The sequence below is a fragment of the Alligator sinensis genome, unplaced genomic scaffold (genome assembly GCF_000455745.1).
Source record: "Alligator sinensis unplaced genomic scaffold, ASM45574v1 scaffold109_1, whole genome shotgun sequence".
Classification (NCBI taxonomy): domain Eukaryota; kingdom Metazoa; phylum Chordata; order Crocodylia; family Alligatoridae; genus Alligator; species Alligator sinensis.
In genome coordinates, this window is record NW_005841852.1 from 1,910,681 (window position 1) to 1,928,163 (window position 17,483).

Consider the following 17,483-nt stretch of genomic DNA (forward strand, 5'->3'; position numbering starts at 1 on the left):
GGAGCCAATTACTAGCCGCCACATGTGAATAATTTAGCACTGGCCAATAGCGGGGCACAAATTTACATTCGAATAGCGGGAACTCTTTGCACCATGCATTTCTGTGCTGCAAGGAAGAAATGCATCCTGCAAAGAAAACTGCAAATTGGCAGGAACTCTCTCCTACACGCGGGTTCTCAATTGCAGCAGAACACTCTGCCGTGCAAAGGAGCTCTCATGTGGCCAGGAAATTCCATAGTGCCGAGGCACCAAAATCACTGGGTCGTGACAACCTCAAGGTGTCAGGTGGCTTGTGAATGCTGGGGCGGATAGAGCATCCCACAGGAGCATGGGGGGCTCCCCAGCAAACTCAGCAGCAGACCCAGAAATGGACCAGAAGCACTTCCAGTCCACTTCTGAATCTGCCAGGGAGCATGCCCCACCATCCGCCCCACCATCACAGCATTCACAAGCCGTGCCTGGTACCTCAAGGTATGTAGAAAAAACATTTAAAGCTGTGTCTATGGCCGAATTGCTGATTCTCTGAATCAGCATTGAATCTTCAGATTTGGATTTGCCTGAATCAAATCAGGGACAGTGATCTGAATCAATTAATTGAATCACTGTCCCCAATTCGGGTTGAATCCGAATTGAATACGGCCCGTTTCGCACACCCCTAGCAAAAAGTAAGTTAGATGTTAAGAATTCTTAATATGTATGAATAGCTTCTTTGTTAGTAATGCAGGTAAAGATTTTTTTTTATATAATAGCTCATATTTTGACAGCTTCTCACATGGGAAAATGTTAGTCCGAATACATAATACATAAATATGTTCTGTGGCCAGTATACCACAGTATACCAAGTACATTGGTGCTCCCTAACTAAATTCAGAGTATTTTAATAATCAGTTTTATTTCAGATTGTAGGATGGTGGCAGTTTGCCAGGATTTTGGAAATGCAGCATTGGGCACTACCTGTGTACTGAACTTTTCATGGTATCAAGGATAAATGTTACAACTGAGCAGGTGTAAGAAATACAAGCCCTTGATTTGGTTGTCTTGCTAGTAGTCACATACAGTAGACTTTCCTTTTCCATTTGTAAGCATGCCAAATGGTTGATTAGAGGAGGGAGGAGCTATTAATTTATTTCCCCTTATACCTGCTGCATGTATCTTGTGGTAAAAAAATATTGCTCCAGAAAGGGGAGGAAATTAAGTTAAGAGGAAAGGCTAGAAGGAGGAATTCTTATGTGGGAGGGAGGGACTGTGCAATTATACCAGTGTTAATGAAAAGTTCAAGCAAATTCCAACACTGTTTCATAGCCTGGTTGTGAGTAACAGCTATAAGTAATATATCTGTAATTATAACTACGTAGAAATATGCTTAAGTTCTTTCAAACCTATTTTCTACTGACTGAAATCCCCTGGAGTGTTATGGGTTGTGACATCTCATTCACAGTACCATGAGCTGTCACTTACAGTACTCAAGATGGGTTGAATACTGATCTAGGATCGAGGTGCTGGACAAACATGGGCATTTTTCTTAGGCAAAAATCAATAGCTATTTTAACTGTCTAGCTGCAGCTTTTTCTTTTCTTTCTCTTTTTTGAAATTTGCAGTGTAATGAAAAATCCTGTGAAGTAAAACTGGGATAAAACTACATACAATAAACTGAGTGTACAAATGTTAGTTTTTCCTTTGTTTTTCCCTACTTCTTTCTCAGCCTGTAGGCATGTGAGCTGTCTGCTACTGCAGTATTAACTGCATGTAACTCATTCTTCAGCAGAGGAGTCAGCCTATAGTGAATAAGGAATGGATTCTACAAGGTCCTGAGCCCTCAACTCACAACGAGCGCTCTGGGAAGCTGGGAAGCGTCCAGTACCTTGTAAGATTGAGCTTTGTGTGGTGACTAAGCCAGCTGTTATGCCAGAAAGTTGGACTTGCTGTACTTCCCTCAGCATTCCCTTCTTTGGTAAAGGAATGAAGTATTTCTCAACTTCCCTAGTTTGTATGTTATATTCAGTCTCTGCAGGGTTTCTGAGTTTCCCTTGCATATAACACTACTGCCAGTATACATTTTGGACTAGAATATACTCTGAGGGATTTGGAAAATATCTAGTAAGGGCAGAAGTATCACAAAACCGGTAACTGGATCTGGATGTTATCTTCCTCACAAAGGGCCCATTCTTTTTTGCTCCTCCTCTCAGGCAATAGTTATTCTGCTTGTGCAACTTATTTTGTCTAGGCTTTTTGAAAAAACAAAACAAAACCAAATAGGTTTCTTCCTGTTGCTGCAGCTGCTTTGTGGGAAAACTTTGCGCTTCTCTACATGGAAAAAGGTATGTTGCTATAACAGCAAATACCCCAACTGAAGATGAGCTTAGACTGGAAAAAAGTACATGTTACTGATGTAATTGCATCAGAGCTGTGAATTCCCCACTTTTAATTGGCATTACTAACATGCCATGAATAGATGCCATTAATGCACCTGAGTTATAGGGGAGACAAAAATGGACCTGAAGGAAGATTGAAGCTCAAAACGTTTCAGCCCACAACTTACTAAGCAAGAATGTTTTAAAGTGATGCCCTAGATAAGCTTTCAATTCCAGGTCCCTGTCTCCTGGCCAGGATCTATCTATAAGACCGTACATTTTAATGATCTCTGCATTCCAGTTGTCTCTCCAAGTATGTTATGGTGGTAAGAGATCTGTGCACCAAAGGGATGAGGTAATGACAAATAGAGTACTGGCATGTTCAGCTAAGGAACCTATTTTAATTGAGGATGCCTGCTAAAAAAGAAGCTTGCATTAAGCAGAATGAAAATTTAGAGAGCAATCTTTTGCATTACTGTTCAAAACCCATTTGCACTAATAGCCTGCAGCAATGACTTCAGTAGGCCACAAATGCTTTCTAGACAGTCCTGAGTGTGAAGCGAACATGAAAAAGCTGAGATCTAAAAAAATCCTCAAAAATGAAACAACAAAGATTTACTTAAATTAGGTGTAATTAAACTTATTAGCTCTTAGAGTGGGCTCCCTAGCAGGAATCTTAAATATCCAAGAAGAGAGCTTGACTGGTGACAGAAAAGGAGGAGCTATAGCAATCTGTGATGGTTTTTCTGTCACTTTCGGGGAATCCCAGACAGGTGTATTGGCCATGTGATATTCACAAGATTTTAAGTGCAGAATAAACACTTTGGCCAAATGAAAAAGGTGAAGAAATACTGAGAAATTCTACACTTGCAGTTCTAAAAATGAAAATATCTGTGAAAAAGCAAAAAACAAAACAGCAACAACAAAAATTCGATCAAAAAGCCTCAACCAAAAAACAGTTTGATCAAATTTGAGATTCAATTACAGAAGTCTTTCAGCGGCACTTTAGCAACCACAGTTACACAAATCAACAAAGAAGATAACAGTTAACAGAATTAACTTCATGTACTTTTCAGGCATGATGATAACATAGATTGGGATGGGTAATTCTTTTGGCTGGCAAGCCACTTTAATAGTTTGGGTGAGCTGTTGAAGGCCATACACATAATCTTTCAGAAGACGTAATTTTAACAAATAATAGATAAAAAATACTAAAATTCAAAGTACTATAACATATTTTAATTTTATTTCAAATAATATTTTTGTCCTGATTTGTTTGATTTTTTTTGTGAGCAGTGTATGTGGCAGAATGCCACCTCTGTCTCTCCCCAAAAACTCTGCTCTGTGACAGTTTGATTAACATGGGCCCTGCAGAGGGCAGACATCCCATCTCTTTAGGTAACCTGAGTTGGATACATTCCTGAGAGAGAGGGGAAACCTGCTCCCTCTGCTTATGTGACTGACATCACATACCTGGGTGAGGGGCTTACTCTCCTTATTGTTCTGAGCAATGCCAACCTGACTGGGAGGGGGCTAGAGACCTTGCCATTCTACCTGGCAACCAGTGATGCATTTCAAATTGGTTGGCTGGCAGCCAACAGGTGCTGGCCTCCATTGGACCAGGTAAATGAGGTCATAAGGTCTATATAAGTTAAGGACTGCCCAGGAGGAGGAGCAGTAGCCATGATGAAAACTCAGAAAGAGAAGAGCTGGATCATCTGAAACTTGCTCTTCCTCTTGAAACTCATGATCAATGAACTGCCTGCCTCCAGAGGGAATCTCCACCTGCCTCTAGATGATACTTGTGAGTTAGCTACCTGAGATGGAACTAGATATATAGCTTGCAGTAACTCAGATGCGTGATCAAAGGCTACCCAGCCATGCCAGTTTGCTCTATGGGATTTCTCTGATATTGTTCTACCCTGTACCTTATTCCAAACCTACTCCTTGTAACCAATAAAGTTCTCCTTTGTACCTAAGGTGGGAGACTTACTGGGAGTGGGTCTAGATTATGCCTTGGGGTCCCCTTGGTTCAGCTGACTAAGGGAGACCAGTATTTGTGCTTCAGACTGAGGGAAGTACCCAAAGTTCTTGAAGTGGGTTGAGTACCCTCAAGGGCTACCAGGCCTGTGTTTCCCAGGGGGCACAGGATCAGTTAAGACCCTGGGAGGTGGTGGTGTTACCCCCAGGCTAGCGGGTGTGCTCCAGGAAGGGGGTCGGCGGGACGTGGGGGGCCCCCAGGGAAGCACTCAGAGCCTGGAAGGTGGTCGGGCCCAGTGAGGTGAGAGGTTCAGTGCAGGAGCACCCCCTACTGGCCTGCCACAGTGTATATAGAGGCAATTCACCTTCACCTTATTTGAGCTTATAATAGCTCAAAATAAAGTATGTTGGCGGGGTGGGATTGGGAGGGTGTGGATATGTCAGGGGGCATTATGCGCATGTGTGTGGGGAGCTGCCCATATGCTAGGTTGCAGGAACCAGCCGAGGGTGCGGAGAGGGAGGGGAGGCAGGGGGTGCATGCAGCAGAGCTCACCTGGGTGGTGCAGCTGTGGTACAGCCCCACCCCTCCCATCCAGTCCGCAGCTATCCCTGTGGTACTCTGCACAAGGCCAAGCCCCTCCTTGCCCAGGACAGCCCATGCTGCACTCCTGCCTGCACCCACCCCATACCCATTGATGGTCTCCCCTCCATCCTAGCACCGGCCCCAGCCAGCACACAGCTTCCTGGTGGCTGCCCAGATACTGCTCGCCTCCCCCCACCTCCAGTGACTCTTACTCCTGCCACTGCTGCACTGCTTTGGGCAGCAGGTAGCACAGGGAAGCAGCGGTGGCCATGGGGATATGTGCCTTGCACCCTATGCCCAGCTAGGTGCGGGGGGAAGCTGCAGCTGGGTGGTTTCTGTCCCAGCAGGTGGGGCTCTGGCTTCAGCTCCAGGTCCTGGCTGCCTTTCACCCTCTCAGTCACCCACAGGTGGCTGCTCATTGCACCAGTTGGGCAGAGTGGGTGGAAGGCAGTCAGGGGCTGGGGCTGGGGCTGGGGCAGGAGCCACCTGGCTGCATCTTCTCCTCTGCCTGACTGGGTGTGTGGTGCCTGGCATACACCCGCACAGCTGCTGCTGCCTTCCTGTGCTATCTGATGCCCAGAGTGGCACAGCAGGGGGAGGAGGAGGAGGAGCCACTGGAGGTGGGGGCAGTGGGGAGAGCTGAGAAGTACCTGGGTGGCTGCAGCAGCAGCATTGGGAAGCTGTGTGTTCTGGTTGGGGCTGGGGCTGGGGCTAGCATGGTGCCATTGGCAGGCACAGGGTGGGTGCAGGTGGGAGCATGGCGTGGGTAGGGGTATATGGGACCAAGCCCCATATGTGGCAGCCATGGGCCAGATGCAACCAATTGGTGGGCCATATTTTGTGCGCCCCTGACATAAGGAAAATATGTTTTTTGTCTTTAAGTTTTAAATTAATTTGAATTGGAAGGAATTATTTTTAATCTGCCCTCTTATGAATCTCCAAGGCAAAGTTTAAAGACGCAATCTCATATTACACAAACACAACCACATAAATCTTCCCTTTTAGGAAGTCCCTTTAGGAATAGGTGACTACCTGAAGTTGACTAGGTGTTGAGGCAATAATATTGCAAAGATGTATGTATTTCTAATTTGTAGGCGCATGAGTCTATTATGCAGTGTTGGAACTTTATTAAAGACACTTGTGACAGATCTGTTTGCCTTTTAAATATTTAGGGGTTTTTTAATATTTATGGAGCAGCTGGCTTATTCATTGCCCATTGAGAGCTGAAGTTCCTTTAGTCCTCATCTGAAACATAATAGAATCATAGAAAGGTAGGGCTAGAAGGGACCTATGTAAGTCATCCAGTCCAACCCCTTCCCTCAGGCAGGATCATCCCTATCCAAACTATCCCATACAAATCATTTTTATAACCTGTTGCTAAAGTTACACAATCAACCTTGTCACACAAGTGTAAGGCATCACACCCTGACCTGCCACTGGTAAAGCAGGGGGACAATGGCAGTTGCAGCTATAACCATCACAAGTGATAATACTTAAGACTACTAGCATAAAGTTATTAAGAATTAAGCATAGAATTAGCAAACTGTGGGATCAGAAGGTGATGACCACCAGGATATTCTGTAATAAGCCTTTCCAACCTGGGTCTTGTCCTTGGCTCTGAAGCTTATTGATCTCTCTCTTTGACAGACTGCAAGGGAACAGATTCTCATAGCGAGGCTTTCTGCTAAGTGCTATTCCACTGGTTTTGGAAAGCAGTCCCAGGCCCATACTCCGAGCCACCTAGAAACTCTAGCATGGCATGAGGTGACTTTGTGTAGAGATGGATCCCAGAGCATATAGGCCTGCATAGGTCAGTCTGTGGTCAATCTTTTGACTCTGTGGGCCTGACAAGTAGCACGGGACCAGTGATTTCTGGGACTGGGTTCCATATGCACCCCCTCTCCCACGCTGTCCCTGCCTGGCCTCGCATACTGGGATCAAGTCCTGTGCACCCTCCCTCGGCATCAGACTTTCAGACCTATGGGGATGCCCACAGGTGAGACTGCTCCAGGGGCTGGATCTGGCCCAGAGGCCAAGGGTTGAATACCCTTGGCATAGATTGTAATCAAGCTCTTGAACAGTTCTGAAATGAATTGGGAGTCAGTAGAGGTCATCAAGCAATGACTTTGTGTTGATAAGAGCATACATACCACAGTGATTAAGTTTAGGGATGACACTAGCTCAGAAAAAAATTGGTGTGTTGGTGTTGTCAGTGTGTCCCATATAGTTCAAGATACTGATCCCTGCCCCAGGGACTTTGCAGTCCAGAGCTCAGACATTGTTACGTTGGAGTTGTATTAGGGGCCAGGGTTCCTCTCTTAACCCCTGCTGTCGGGTAACAGAACTCTGCATAAAGCTGCTGGAAGTCTGACTTGACAGCACAGCTTTGAACTTCACATTAAACAAATTTGCTACCTTTTATCATACATTTGTTCAAGAGCTGTTTTCTGGCCTCTTCTCTAACTTCCTACTCATAGTGGTTCTTGTATTTTCTTATTGTATATACATCAGATAGAAAACTCACAATGGCTTCTAGTGGAGAGTTTGCAGATGAGCTAGTGACAGGCTCATGCAGTGGAAGGAGGACTAGATTTTTTGGTCTTTTCTAAGCAGAAGAGCTTTAGTGAGCTGATAGTGGCCAGATGGTCAAAATAGGGGTGTCTTTGACAAAGGCATAGTGTCATGAGTTGGTTAAAGTTTAAAAAAAATGAAAAAGCCCATAAATGTGTGCATATGTAAGTCTCTAATGACTCAAAGCTCTCATTATTTGTAAATCCTAATAGTTGGCCGTGAATCCAGCTTCTCCCACCTTCTCCCTTGAAGGGAATGCATGGTAGCTTGTTTCTAACTTGAAAGGTGGATAAGTTGCAAAAATGTAAACACTCAACAGATTAATCTGGGAAAGGACATTAAAATAGTAACTGAATTTTTGCCTGGAAGATTACCACTCCCATTGGTATAAAGTTGGTGGGGGAAAAGTTCTAAATCATAATTTCATTCAGTAGTGCAGTCCCTAAAGCATTTTTATGTACACTTATACTTATGTTGGGGAGCTAATGGATTGTTAGAGCTTTTGTCTTTGGGAGTTATAACAATAGGAAAATGAGTGAACAGACAAAATAACTAAACTTGCATGCAAGATTTTGGTTTTGCATTTTTGGGCAGGATGAAAACACGTCTGTTGGTATTAATCTTAAAGAAAGGACTGTAATCAGGGCCATCCCTAGCGGGGAGGTGAATCGGGGTGACTGCCCCGGGCCCCGTGCTTTGGAAAGCCCCATGTTCAGTGCTGTATAGGCCTCACTGTGGCCGCCATGCACTGCCACTGCTGAGGCTTGCTGGCTCCAGACACTCGCCTCCCCCCTCCCCCTGTGCCCCTATATGCCCCGGGCCCTGCACACCCCCAGGGAGGGCTCTGACTGTAACCTGCTAGTATCAATACGTTTGGGGGCTGTTTTATAAAAGCTTTATATGCAAGCAGATTGTGCTTCAACTTATGTCTGTTTTGACTGTGTTAGCTATCTGTGGTTTGACAACTGAATGAATGTGATTGATTTCTTTCTTGCAAAGGACACTGAAGCCATGAAGAGAGCTTTGGCCTTAATCGATTCCAAAATGAACCAGGCAAAAGGATGGCTAAGGGATCCTAATGCACCAGCAGGTATTTTAAAATCACCCCAAATGCAGTATTCAAACTCTTAGGGGAGAGGAAGGCAAAGTCTGGCCCATGGGCTGGATCTGGTCAGCAGCGGACACCATTTCTCAGCCACCCCTGTGCATCCTTGGGGGGGAGACTCCAGCCACACCTGCCCATGAAAGCGCAAGGCTGGGGTTGCCATGGAGACCAGCCTCACCCTGCTAGCAGGGTGCACAGCAGGACAGGGCAAGGGGTTGCTCCAGAGCTGCTGGGATCTTGCAGCGGGGGCAGCTTTCTCCAGAGCCAGGGCAGAGCTGCAATCTGTAGGCGGCACACTCCGGACAGGGGTGGCGGCAGGGGATTGCAGCTCTGCCCTGGCTCCTTGCAGTGGCAACAGCCTGGTTTGGAGCAGGGGCAGAACTGTGATCCCTGTGCGCCCCTGCCTGGAATATGCAGGTTGCACATCGAAGCTCTGCCACCTCCTTGCAGTGGTGACAGCCTGGTCTAGAGCAGGGGCAGAGCTGCAATCCACTGCCTGCGTGCCCCTGCCTGGAGCGTGCAAGCTACAGATTGTGGCTCTGCCCTGGCTGTGGAGCAAGCTGCCCCCATCTCAAGATCCCAGTGGCTCCAGAGCAGCTCCCTATCCTGCTCTGCTGCACACTCTGCCAGCACAGCTGGGGCTGGTCTCCATGGCAATCACAGCTTTGAGCTTTAATAGCACAGCTGTGGTTGGGATCTCCATGGACACCAGCCACAGCAATGCGGGCAGGGGCTGCTGGGAAATTGAGTCCAGCTGCTAGTTGGATTTTGCCTCCCCCTGCCTTAGGGCATTTATACATGTGCTTTGGAGGGGAAGGAAGGGGGCACTTTAAATAAAGCTCGTCAAATGAGTGCAGCAGACTCCAGCATCTCCTGTATCAGCATCCCTGCTCTGAGAAATAGTGGCGGGGATGTTTTAACCAAAGCTCGTCAAATGAGCTGTAGTTAAAACACCCTTGCTGCCATTTTTCAGCACAGGGGCACTGATACATGTGATGCTGGAGTCTGCTGGAGCGCAGTAATTACCACACTCCAGCAGACTCTATTAATCGAGTTTGCTCCAACTTGTAATTATAGTGCGTCAGAGCCGCCTCTCTGCTCATGTAAAGGCGCCATTAATGTCTAAATGACTGTTTGTTTAAAGGGGGAAAAATGCAAAGATAATGTTCCTGGCACGTTGTTAATACACTGATATGCGATTATTTTGAACAAACTTTTTCAGATATATTCTTTTCTTCAAATATTAATATAAAGCAAATAATTTACATACAAAGTACTCCATAATGTTTTGCTTTTTTTTGTTGGCCAAATTATATAGTTTAAACTATGGTAAATAATACTTTTCCTATATGTTCTGCTTAGAATGATGTTAAATGTTTAAATATGTATCTGTCTGTTTATGGTTTTTTTGCTAATAAATAAGTACCACATTACAAATAATTTGGGAAAACATGGTTTAATAATCTATAAAAAAATAAAAAAAAAAAGTCTTCTGTATTTCCATGTAAAAGCAATTGGTAATTAAAAAAAAAACAAAAATGAAAAAAAAAATTTAAAGACTGCATTAATATTACGAAGTGGGCTGTACACCAAGTGGAGGAAAAGCTCCTGTAGTTGGGGCTTTTTGCTCCCTCCCCTTGCAGCCCAGTGAGCCAGGCAGAGATGGGTTTAGTCCTCTCCCCAGCCTCTGTCTTCTAGAGGGGAGGGAACATACCCCTCCCTGCTCCCACCTGGCACTCTCTTGCCGTCTGCAGCTCCAAGCCAGGTTGGGATCAGCTCAGACCCACGCCCCTCCTTAGCCATTTCCTGGCTGGGGAAGAAGCGGGGTTGAGCCAATCCCAGCCCAGCACAAGCTGCAAGGGAGCAAAAAGCTCCATGGTGGTTGCTCCCCACCCCCCAGCAGCAGGAGGGGGCAGTGTTTCTCCCCTCCATCCCCCTTGGAGGCCAACAGCTTGGGAAGGGGCAGGGCTAGGGTGATCCCTGGGCTGCCGTTGAGCTGGGTTCATCAGCCTCGGGCAGGCTGGCCATAAGGGGTGGTGCACATGATTGCCCCTAGGCTCCTAGCCTGGGCCAGTGAAGGCTTCTGTCTGTCTTGGCCACCCAAACACTGAATGTCAGTTCAGTTTGTTACTGGTTCAATTTATACAACTTAGAAAAAACTGTGAAGATTGTGTCAATTTTTGCCTTGTTTTTTTTTAACCTCTGTACTTAGCTGAAGAGGTTTGCTCAAACTGGCAGGCTAGGATCAAGATTTTTGATGAGCTGCTTGCTACTGCCCGCCCCTATCTAGATTACTGTTTTAAAATCTTAAATGCTGCATCTCTAGATATAAAACTAACCTCAGACTTTGTGTAATCATGAGAATGGGTTACGTATATCTAAAGCAGGGGTGGGCAAAATATGGTCTGCAGGCCAGATTCAGCCAACCAGTTTCATCCAGCCTGCAGGGCCCACCAACAAATTCCCACCCACTCCTTCCCATGAAGGTGGGAGCGAGGTGCCCACATCTACATGTAGTCCAAAAAACCCTAGTGGGCGGGAGGGCCTGTCCAGCCAGCATGGAGCTTCTGCAAGGGGCTGCTACTGCCACTGCTGCAGCCCTCGGGGACCTGCTACACTTCCCTGGTCTTCTGCTGGCCCTGGGCAGCATGTAGGGACGTATCGGGGGCAGGGCTTTGGGGGGCTGGGGCTGGTGGCAATGCAGAGCCTGTGCCTAGGGGAACAAAGGATGGCAGCAGCATGAAGCTTGGATGGGCAGTATGTGGGTGTGAGGGAGAGCAGGGCATGTAGCCCTGGCAGGCAGTGGCAGCAGCATTAGGCAGGGCACTCAGGGTGCAGGCACCCAGTAGGGTGCAGCTCCAGCCAGTGCTGCACATTGCAGTAAGGGGCACAGCCTCCACTGGGCTGCCTGTATCACTGGTGCTCCCCGCCACTCGCGCACAGCTCCTGCACTTGCATTGCAGGGAGGGAAGCCCCATGTGTTGGAGCTGGCTACCTTCCCTGCCAGGGCTGTGTAGCACTGGAGAGAAACCTCAGGCGCTGGAGTCGGCTGCCTTCCGTGCCCCACTGGGGCTGTGCTGCACGGGAGGGATGTCCCAGGCACCTTGGCCCCAAGTGGGCAGGGAAGTAAGCCAGCTCCAGCACCTGGGGCTTCTCTCCGGTGCTGCGCAACTCTAGCAGGGAAGGCAGCTGGCTCCAGCACATGGGACTTCCCTCCCTGCTATGTGAGAGCAGGGGCTGTGTGAGAGTGGCGGGGAGCACCAGTGATACAGGTGGCCCAGTGGAGGCTGCGCCTCTCACTGCGATGTGCATCACTAGCCAGAGCCACGACTCACCGGGTGCCTGTGCCCTGCCTTCTGCTGCGCCATGGGGAGAGTTTGGGGGTGTCCCTACCCCCCTAACCTCCCTCATACCCACACCCTGCCACCACAACCCCCCACATATGTACACAACTCCCCCACACACCCCACCATACACACCCTACCACCCACACACACTATACTTACACCACACACATCCTACCATACACCCCCCATATGCAAAACTAAGGATTTATTTTTGAGTTATTATGCAATCATCTCTATATACACATGCAAACACAAATCATGACAAAAAATTTTGTTGTAGTAAAATTAAAATACTGTTTGTTATAGTAGGTGTTTGACTTTTAGTGTATGATTTGGTTTTTTTCTGGTTCTAAGATGAGTAACCAAAAGGAGTATTTCTAGGGGGCGAGGGGAAGGACTTCTGGTAGCAAAGGTCAGGGGTTAGGGGTGGGACTTCCAGTCCCAAGATGGCGACAAGGGGGCAGGGCTACTGTCAAGGGGTGGGACTACCCATACAGCTCTCAACAGCTCACCAAACCTCATTAAGCGGCCCTCCACTCAAAATAATTGCCTGCCCCGATCTAAAGCAACAGTACAGTGTTGCAGAAACATTGTCTTACAATAAGGTATTAGATTTCTTGCAGTGTGTGTGCCTACCCTATCATTTCAATAAATGTACTTTCCTTCCTGAATGAAGTGTAATTAGGGAAGCAGGTTGTGATGGAACTAGCAGTTTCCTCTTATTAAATAATGAATGTCTCACATTAAACATATTGTTGGCTTTTTGCATGGTAGGTGATGCTGGTGAGCAAGCAATAAGGCAAATTCTTGATGAAGCTGGAAAAGTGGGAGAACTGTGTGCAGGCAAAGAGCGCAGAGAGATTCTGGGAACCTGTAAAATGCTGGGCCAGATGACTGATCAAGTAGCTGATCTCCGAGCCAGGTAAATGTCTTGTTATTACTCAAACAGTAACTCTTCTTCCTATTAAAACAATTGTAGAATTGAAGCTGCCATTATACAGCTAGTGAGGGTGGGATGTTCATTGCTATGGTAGAGCAGGGTAGTTTTTTTGTGAACGGTTTTTTGTTCTGTTAACCCTGGTTCTGTTGAGGCCTTTTCACATTGATACATAACTTCTGTTTACAAGAGTTCTTAGGACAATACCAAACAATAAGGTTTAATCAGATAATGCAGGCTTTTCTTAACTGAGCACATAGCAATGTAACCGGGCACTAAAAAAATCTGTAGCAGATATGGAATTTTCAGCTCCTTTGCTAAATGTTTTCCACAAAAAGAAGGTGCCTTTTTGGAATTAGCTTACATCATCCAAGTCATAATATTCTAGTCCTGGAGATTTCATTAGATGATGCATTTCATTAGCAGTTGTTCAGCTTACTGACAATCGTGAAAAAAATCATTGTCTTTTTAATTTTTTGCTTCCCTTCTTTCAGATGGACTTGAGACCAGTGCTTCTGGTTTATAGCAGTTTACTATCTGTACCCATGTTGAGTCAATCGTTACTCTTAAAACTTTTATGAGAGGCAGATCAGACTCGGTGTCAGTTTTGGAGCTTTTGATTCCAAGTTGGTACAGCATTTTTTAGCAATATATGATTAGGTCTGCTCAACTTGAGGTGGCTGGCTGATTTCACTGGCAGATTGCGGTATAACTTCACTCTGAAAGCATCTGTCCAATTCACATAAAATTATGTATAAGTTTATTTGAAATTAAACCAGATTTTTGTGTAGGTCAAACTGTTCTTCCCATAAAATGACAATTTGTGTTCATTTCACTGGCTTGGGACCTTTGAGAAAAATAAGACTTTTTGGCTGCACATGGATTCATGTCTGTGTTGACCAAACGGTTGGAGCACCTTAACTTTAATGTCTGCTAAAACATGTGAAGAAGCATCTCTTTTATATCTGGCCTAGCTCTGGCGACAGGAACTTTAGACCGAAAGTCATACAATTACTCACATCTTCTGTTAACCTAAAAAAGATTTTGTCAGAAGAGGGCAGTTTAGGTTGTGTAAATCCTAAATTTAGGTTGTGTAAATCCTACTACTTCAGCTGCTTTGCAAATATAACTTAAGATTTCTACAACCACATCTAAAACCATAAGGTTTGTGAGCACATACTTAATATCTTATCTCCAGGCATGGGAATCATCCAAATAATAGTTCTAATTCTCCTTTTCCACATACTGATTGATTCTTGCATATCTTCTTAATAACCTTCCCTGAGGTTTCCAGTTCACCCAAACGTTTGTAATCCATATAGTAATCTGCCTTTTGACATGAAAAAACAATGGATCCAAGGATGTCTCCATTTATATTAGCTTAACTTAACAGAGTCAGTTCAGTCTTATTCTAAGATGCAGCAGAACATAATTTGCACAGATGCTGCAATTCCAGCTGTTGTAATGTAATCTTTCTGGTCATGCTGTCTAGAGGCAGCAGAGGAGTTCCGTTACAGCTATTACAAGCCTTACTTGTATTTTAGATGGGAAATCTTTAATAGATGTAAACTGAGGAGTTTCTCGAAATAGATACAAAATGCAAAATTTTGGACACAATGCATTTTTATCAAAATAGTAGGTGATGTAACTAATTCTGTAGAAGTTTCATATATTGTACTTTTTTCCAAAACAAGCACATAGATAAAGGCAAGTAATTTTGTGCAACTGCCCCAGAAGGTCCCTTTTTCTTTTTCTTTTTTTATTAAACCTTAAAGAAATCAGTTCTCTTCATGATGCTACAGACAAGATTATAGACAGAGACAGACAGCTTTCCTCAACTGAGTATTTGGCTGATTCCAACTTCCTGGTACAGTTCTTAAAATCTGTCTCTTGACTGACTTTGTCATACTGTGACTATTGTAAGAACAAATTAATAATTGATGGACTGGTCTTCATGCTTTTGTTTTAACCGATGGTATTTATGATTATGTTATTATACTTAAAATAGAGGACAAGGTGCTACACCAGTGGCCATGCAGAAAGCACAGCAAGTGTCTCAAGGTCTGGATTTGTTGACAGCAAAAGTGGAAAATGCAGCCCGTAAACTGGAGGCCATGACTAACTCTAAGCAGGCGATTGCTAAAAAAATAGATGCTGCTCAGGTACTGTTCATATTGTTGTAATAAACACTTCAATATTTTCCCAAGCTGCTACTTTGTTCTCATAATGAACTGTTGCAGGTATCTCGACACAGAATGTGGTTACTCCACATGAAGAGACATTTTCTTGTGTACAAATAAATCTTTCCAGTTTCGCTGTCTGGAGGCAGCACAGGAGTTCTGTTACTGCTTATCACAAGCCTACTTGTACAGTAGATTCTAATTGGCTAATGGATGTAAACAGATAAGCTTCTGAAAACAGAGGGAAAATGAAAATTTCAGACATGACATTTTCTTTGTTTAAAAAAAAAAAGGAATTATGGAGCTAATCTTTTGGGAAGTTCACAGGCTCAGATGCTTTCTATGGAGATTTGTATGTAGACTTAGCATAGGGGCGAGCAATTATTTTTGGCAGAGGGCCATTTACTGAGTTTTGGCAAGCTGTTGAGGGCCACATAGCTAGCCTACCCCTTGACAGATGCCCCTCCCCCTGGTCGCCATCTTGGGACCAGAAGTCCTGCCCCCTAAACCCCCTGACCTTTGCTACCAGAGGTTCCTCCCCTTGCCCTTGGAAATATTCCTTTCAGCAAGGGGTTTTGCCATCTCAGAACTAGAAAAATACCAAATTCTATTCTAAAAATCAAACATTTACAGCATTCATTAATTTGGTTTCCAAAAATATTTTTGTCCTGATTTACATGCGTTTGTGTAGTGTACATAGAGGTGATTGCACAATAGTGTCACATGAAGTCTTACTCTTGTATACTGTGGGGGGTTGGGGGCATGGAGTGTGGGCATTGGCGATGCGTAGGGGTGCACCCCCTTGGAAGTGCCAGCTGTGAAACTGGAAGTGCATTTTCCCCTCCCCCCGCCATTGCACAGACACACACACACCCTCCTGCACCTGGCCCCATGCTCCCACAGTCCGGTGATGTAGCCAGGGGCCACGTGGTGCTGGAGCGGCTGGCAGGTTGGCAGGGAAACCTTGAAAGTGGCGGGAGACAGAGGCTTCCGGTTGTGGGGGGTGGGGCCAGGCCAGCTTTGCTTCTGGGTCCTGCTGGCTTCCCCTGGGTCCTACTGCCCCTGTCTCCTATCATCTTTGACAGGTATCCAGGAGCAGATAAATATTAATTTTCTAAATTTTGTAGGGGCCCCGCAGGCCAGATAGAATGGTCTGGCTGGTCAGATGCGGCTCATGGGCCGTATTTTGCCTGTCCCTGACTTAGCAGCTATGTTTAAGAAGCTATAAAACAGTCTTTTAATGCAGTTAACTTGTTTACTTTACAAGAATAATATAAGGGCTTTCTCTTTTGAAAGAAAAGCATAGTCTTCAATTGTTGCTTTTGTTCCCATTTATTTAGTTTTAGAGGAACTATCATCTATCACCCTGCTTAAAACAGTGGTAGAAAATGCTACTTTGTCTAAAAGATAGAGCTATAGAGATACAAAATGGAAGTAGCTGCATTGTACTAGTTAAAATAATGTCAGTGCAGAGGGGAGAGTGGACAGCCGGGCTAAGATGTATGTAACTTTGTACGCTTGGCCTCATGTAACAAATCAGGCAGGTACTATTAGGGGAAATCAGGAAGAAAATATATTAAGAAATTATTTTGTTTAAACGATGTTTATTGCAGTAGAAGGCTTCATCTTTATTTGTACATTTTCTTTTCTTTGAAGAACTGGCTTGTAGATCCTAATGGGGGCAGTGAAGGAGAAGAACATATTCGCGGAATTATGGCTGAAGCCAGGAAAATTGCAGAACTTTGTGAGGAACCCAAGGAAAGAGATGACATTCTGCGCTCCTTGGGGGAAATCTCTGCTCTGACTGCCAAGCTGTCAGATCTACGAAGACAGTATGTAGTAGTATCATGCCAGTCATTATATTTGAGTAAATATAGTTTGCCTATAGGAATTAGCTAAATCAGAAACTAACAAGGAGGGGGGCAAGGAAGGGAGCAAGAGGGAGAGCAAGCGTTTGCTTAAAAGCATTCCCTCAGGGACCTGTGCTTGGCTAAAACCTGTTTCTATATCAAGTTTGAAAAGAAGGGACATTTATACATGTGCTCTGGGAGTGGGGTGTGGGGTGCCTTAATTAGAGCGGCTTTGAGAGCTGCTCCTAATTAAAGCATGTGAAGCATCATGTGTATCAGCATCCCTGAGCTAAAAATGGCAGCGGAGGGGGGTAGTTTTAACTAAAGCTCATAGAATGAACTTGACTGATGCACATGATGCTGGAGTCTGCTGGAGCACAGTAATTACCATGAGTCTGCTCCACTGTGTTGTAAATACAGTGCATTGGAGCAGCCTTGCTGCATGTGTATAGGTGCCCAAGGGGTGGGGACAGGCTGTGCTTGTCAGCTGTCCTCTTTAGTCTGGCAGAGTTGAATGCATTGATGCCTCATTTTGCAGTTGCTGGCATCTTAATTTAGGGTTTTCTTGAGATTTTTTGC

At 45.2% G+C, this 17,483-nt stretch overlaps 1 protein-coding gene across 5 annotated transcripts in view; it reads left to right on the top strand.

Moving 5' to 3' along the window:
• Positions 1–17,483, top strand: part of VCL (vinculin) — a 113,326-nt gene that overhangs the window by 74,373 nt on the left and 21,470 nt on the right. For 2 of the 5 annotated variants that reach the window (XM_025212720.1, XM_025212734.1), the window contains exons 7-10: positions 8,482–8,575; positions 12,712–12,859; positions 14,883–15,036; positions 16,711–16,886. In XM_025212720.1, the coding sequence (XP_025068505.1) occupies positions 8,482–8,575; positions 12,712–12,859; positions 14,883–15,036; positions 16,711–16,886 (572 nt within the window). The remainder of the gene's footprint in view (positions 1–8,481; positions 8,576–12,711; positions 12,860–14,882; positions 15,037–16,710; positions 16,887–17,483) is intronic. The other 3 variants (XM_006016281.3, XM_006016282.3, XM_025212738.1) reach the window with 2 other exon arrangements.